This window comes from Protopterus annectens, chromosome 12.part0 (genome assembly GCF_019279795.1).
Source record: "Protopterus annectens isolate FY-2018-M chromosome 12.part0, PAN1.0, whole genome shotgun sequence".
Lineage (NCBI taxonomy): Eukaryota > Metazoa > Chordata > Ceratodontiformes > Protopteridae > Protopterus > Protopterus annectens.
In genome coordinates, this window is record NC_056746.1 from 96,340,360 (window position 1) to 96,345,359 (window position 5,000).

Below are 5,000 nucleotides of genomic sequence, written 5' to 3' on the forward strand. Positions count from 1 at the left end.
GTAATAGGTAATATCTTAATGCCAGTGGCAACTGTGTGTAATAGCTTCCTGCATCCTGTGTCAAAGTTGAAGTGTCCTCAGGTAGCTACAAGTAACTATAGGGGCAATTTGGGGCCATAGTTAAAAGTGAAGAGTACTGGCAAGGAAGAAGTGGTCACTGGTTAGGGCCTGGGAAGAGATGATAAGATAGAAAGCACTGGTCACCAGTTAGAGCCTGGGAAGAGATTATGCTGACTACAAAAAAGATAAGCTTAAAGTACAGAGTAATGCAGATTTGACTTAATCTACAACTGTAACTGCAGAAACACAAGTCATCACCATCACACAACCTTTCAGTATAAGTAACTGCTCTCCAGGTGACAATGCCATGATAAATACTTTTCTGGGACAGTGTAACTGCACTTAACTAAAACATTTATCAAAGGAAAACTTTTTGAGTATTAATAATTATAAATGTCTCCTTTCAGGCATGATACCTGCCCTTGCTGCAGAAATGTAGTGAGTGGGAGATTGATGATCGCAATGCACAGACTGAATAGAATAATCTGTCGTCTAAAAATAAAGGTAATGCATGTTTGCAAACTATTCTTTACATAATTCCAGTTGCATTTCTGTTTTGCAAATCAAGACTTGGAACCAGAACATATATTTACATATTCACCAACTCATTCATAGATTCATAAGTTCACAGGTAAGTATTAGCCAATCAGGCAACAGACCATTACGTCTGTAGTTGATACACTATATTCAAATTTCCCTCCAGCCTCAAGGAGGGAAATGCATGATAGACTGAGGGGGCAGAATTTGGCTGCCCATCCAGTTAACTATATTTACTATGAATGTTGCAAGAGTACCACAATACTTGTCATGTAGTTGAAGTTAGTTCTGGGGGCATACCTTGGGATATGAATTTATCATGCCCATGTCACTTGTTCTACAGCTGGAGGATACCTTTGGATATACATTCATTATGCTAATGTCTTATTTATCCATTAATGAAACTGCAGTTCCTTTAACTCAGTATTACAGAAACCAGTTATACTGTAAAGGAACAAGACATCAAGGAGGTTTTTGTGTTTTACTCAAAATTTTTATTTAATTTTCCAATGACAATAGAGAGATTTTTTTTTCATTTAAATAACAAATTATGATAAAACTATGTATAAAGTTTACAAAGGCCTCAAGTACAAAGAAAAAATGGAACAGCAGGTAATATAAACATATAAAGAAGGTTATACAATATTCACTAATTCATGCTTCCAATATGATTAATTAGGTGAAGACATATCTGAATCCAGTGATTTAATAAGAGATAGAATTTTCACCCAAGGATTATTAGTCCATTTTCTGGGATATATTCTTGTTTCTTTAACTTTTATTTCCATTGACACTACTTCATCCAATAGGATCATGAAGTCTTATATGGTTGGAATGGAGGGTGATTTCCATCTTCTTGTAATACATTTTTTGGCTACTGCCAGGATTTTCCGAAAAAGATATTTATTTTTGTTATTCATTGTAATAGATTCATTTACACTCAAAAAAAATACATCAAGGAGGGTTTGATCTTCATGGTTTAAAAGGCTAGACACAGATTACCAAGAAGGAGTCTGGAAGAGACTGAACAGAGAGAGAGGGGAATATCATTCTGGTCAGATAACAGAGGGTTTTGAGGCCATTAATCTTTATTTATTTATTTATTTACCATGGTACTGCACTGATCAGTACTGATGAATTTCAGGCTCAGAGTGGGGAAATACAAACCTTAGTAGGACTCACTTAGGTCTCTCTCGCTCAGTGACATGCTTAAACAAATGCATGCCAGAGGGGCATTACAATCAATAATGGGTCGGATAAGAGATGAATAAAGGGGAATTAATACTTTTGATCTAGAGGAAACAGCTTTGGAAATTAGTTGAGCCAGCTAGATAGATTACTGAACTACTACAGAGACATAATGGTCAAAACGTTAATAGGTGTATAGTAGGCTAATGACCACCAGTGCCTTTATAAGCCTAGCTGCCACACAACCCAACTCAATTGTGTTCCTATGTACCTTTGGTATTTGTTGGACGAGATACATTAATTTGGGGGTAGCTAACAGCTTTATGGGAGGTATGTTAGTTAGGCAATATTTAACTTACTATCAACTTCTGTCCATCAGAGACATGAGGGGGGGGGGCAAACCAGCAGTAAATTTAAAACTTCCCCATCCTTTGAGCAAGGTTATAGCTGAATAGGGTCAGGGATGAACTCTGCTTCAAGTGGATGGGGAGGCTATTCCATAGCGCCGGGTTCCTTTGAGACACATGGTCTCACCAGCATGTTCTATTTATACAGGCAAAGTTTAAATCCTTTGATCTAATGTTTCTGGTGCTGTTCATTTAGTAGCACTGTAAAAGATTCATCAGGGCTGGATCTGACAATGCCTTAAATGCCAGGCATAGATCGCCTCTCAGTTACCTGTAGGAGACCAAGTATATAGATAGTGCCTCAAGGTGAACTGTGCAGGACAGTCTGCTAATACCCTAGGTTCTCCTGATGAAAAACCTCTGTGGGTGATCCAGCTGTTGCAAATGCCCAGTCAGGTACATGCTAAAGGGGGCATTGTACTCAGTGATGGGTCTGATGAGGCTTGAGTAAAGGGGTACTATAACTTCCCTGGACCTAGATGCCATACCCTTACTTATAGGATGGACGATATAGAATGACTTTACTACTAGCTTGGCTACGTGTTGGTCAAAGGTGAGATTACTGTTTACATATGGTCTTAGATCCCTAAACTACCAGGGTCAACTCTTATGGATGTTTTATCAGTGGAATAATTAACTCGTGTGGGTGTTTTACCAAAGAGCTCTATAATCCACTTCTTGGCAGTGAGTTTTAGACTGTGGCTTTGGCACCAGTCATTTGTCAGCATTAGAACCTCTTGCAGGATGCTAGTGTCATGGGAGGAAGCTATAATATCTCCCAATTTACAGTCATCTGAGAACTTAGTGAGCCAGAGGCCCTTGACATTACAGTTGAAATCTGAGAAGTAGATACCAAACAGGAGCAGGCCTAACACAGAACCCTGAGGTACTCCACTGTTGACGGTCTCTTGGTGGAGGTGGACTCACCAGTCCTGACTTCATGGATCCTATCTCTATGCCAACTGGCAATCCAGCAAGTTATATAGGGATTTATGCCTAGTTCAGTGAGGTTGTCAACAATACCTGAGTGAGGTATGGTATCAAACACCTCAGCCAGGTCAAGGTATGCAGTATGCACCACCTTCCCCTCATCCATTGCCTTGGTGACCCTTTTGAAAATGTCTAGGCAAGACCTTCCCCTGACAAAGCCAAATTGAGATGGGTCCAATGTCTGTAGGTTATGAATGTCCATGTTGATCATTTCCATGATAATTCATTCCATGGCTTTGCATATTAGACTTATACGACTGATGGGTCTGTAGTTTCTGGGGTCGGCTGATGGACCACCCTTGTGGAGACAGATGACCATGACAGTCCTCCATTCACTTAGTATGTAACCTGTTTTGAGTCTGTAGTTGAAAAGTGCCTCAGGTGGTCCTGAAAGGTCATGTTTTAAGCTATTTAGGAAGTAACCAAGAATATTTTCAGGACCCATTGAGGCAGCGTTTTTGTCCTTGCCACCAGGACTTGCTCCCTGATGATATTTTGGGGGATATGCAAGAAGGCATTTCACAAGGGGGTAATAGGAGGAGTGAAGTTTGAGATGAATTTATTTGCCAGCAGATTCACTATGTCTCTTTCTGGTTGGTGACAGTAGTGCCATTTGCCACCACTTTAGCACACTGCTGTGTGTTACCTTTAAGGTTTCAGAGATAGCTGAAGAAAGCCTTATGGTTGTTCTTAGCCTTAGAGGCTATCCTGACCTCATAGGTGGCCTTGCTGGGCTTAATTAATCCTCTTAGTTTCTTGTTCAGTTTGTTCAGTGAGCTCCTGACCTTAGGAGAGTAGCTTCTTCTGATTTTGGCCATAACTTTTTCTTTTTGTTATATACCCTGTTAAGGTTAGGATTCCACCACTGTGGTATGTTTTTTGGTGTTTGTTATGGGTTTAGTTATAGCAAGTACAGCAGCCTCTATGTAGCCATTCACATGTTTGTACAGAGTTTCAGTGAACAATTCTGCATAGGTTGCTGTGATCTTGAGGTTCGAGGGGGCACTGAATTTTGACAAATTCTCACTCAGTCGGATGTAGTTTGGTTTAGAATAGTTCCGAACTGTTATAGGTTTATCTGGGTTTTCTAAGATGATTTTTGTTTTGACCCAACCTCATCAGTGAAGACATGACATGGGGGGGGGGGGGGTTGCAGCATTCTCCCATGTTGGTGAGTACTAGGTCTGGTATGTTTGAGCCACTGTCCAACTACCAGGTTAATATCAGCTTAGCGGGAATCAGAATGTAGGAGAAGGAGGAAGATCTCTGGTGGATATATACCCCCATAGACCCCCAAATGCCACAAAGGATAAGGAAGACTTGACCAATAAATGGATAAGGAAATGGACTGGAAGAAAAAGGTATTAATAACTGAAGACTCTCGCCGAATCAAACAGGACTATTGCAGTCTCGTGGGTGTGCACAGGAAATCGAACAGTAAGGGTGATAGAGCATAAAGGCTTTACAAAAGGGAAACAGCAGGAATCCAGAAAGGGGATGATTCTGGACATATTATTAAGCAAAGTTTGGGGAGGTACAGTCATGGCACAGGTGATAAAAAGAGACTGTGACACCATATAGTTATAATCAGAAGGGAAGAAGAGCATGAAACCTAGGATGAGGTCATGATGCAATGTGACAGCAAATTATAAGAAAAGATCGTGCATATGGTAAGAAAATAACTGGAAAAAAGAGGGAGACTGGAGAGTTAAATGAATGAGTGAGATATGGGAATACGTGTATTTACGTGGAAAGAGGTGGCAATCATGGCCAAGTAAAGTACCTACACAGTATGGAAAATGAAAGAGGGAAACTGTG

At 40.2% G+C, this 5,000-nt stretch overlaps 1 protein-coding gene across 1 annotated transcript in view; it reads left to right on the forward strand.

Moving 5' to 3' along the window:
- The window catches only part of RNF151 (ring finger protein 151), an 81,177-nt gene that overhangs the window by 56,818 nt on the left and 19,359 nt on the right, over positions 1-5,000 (forward strand). Inside the window, exon 4 of the mRNA XM_044088893.1 lies at positions 468-564. Within this exon, the coding sequence (XP_043944828.1) occupies positions 468-564 (97 nt within the window). The remainder of the gene's footprint in view (positions 1-467; positions 565-5,000) is intronic.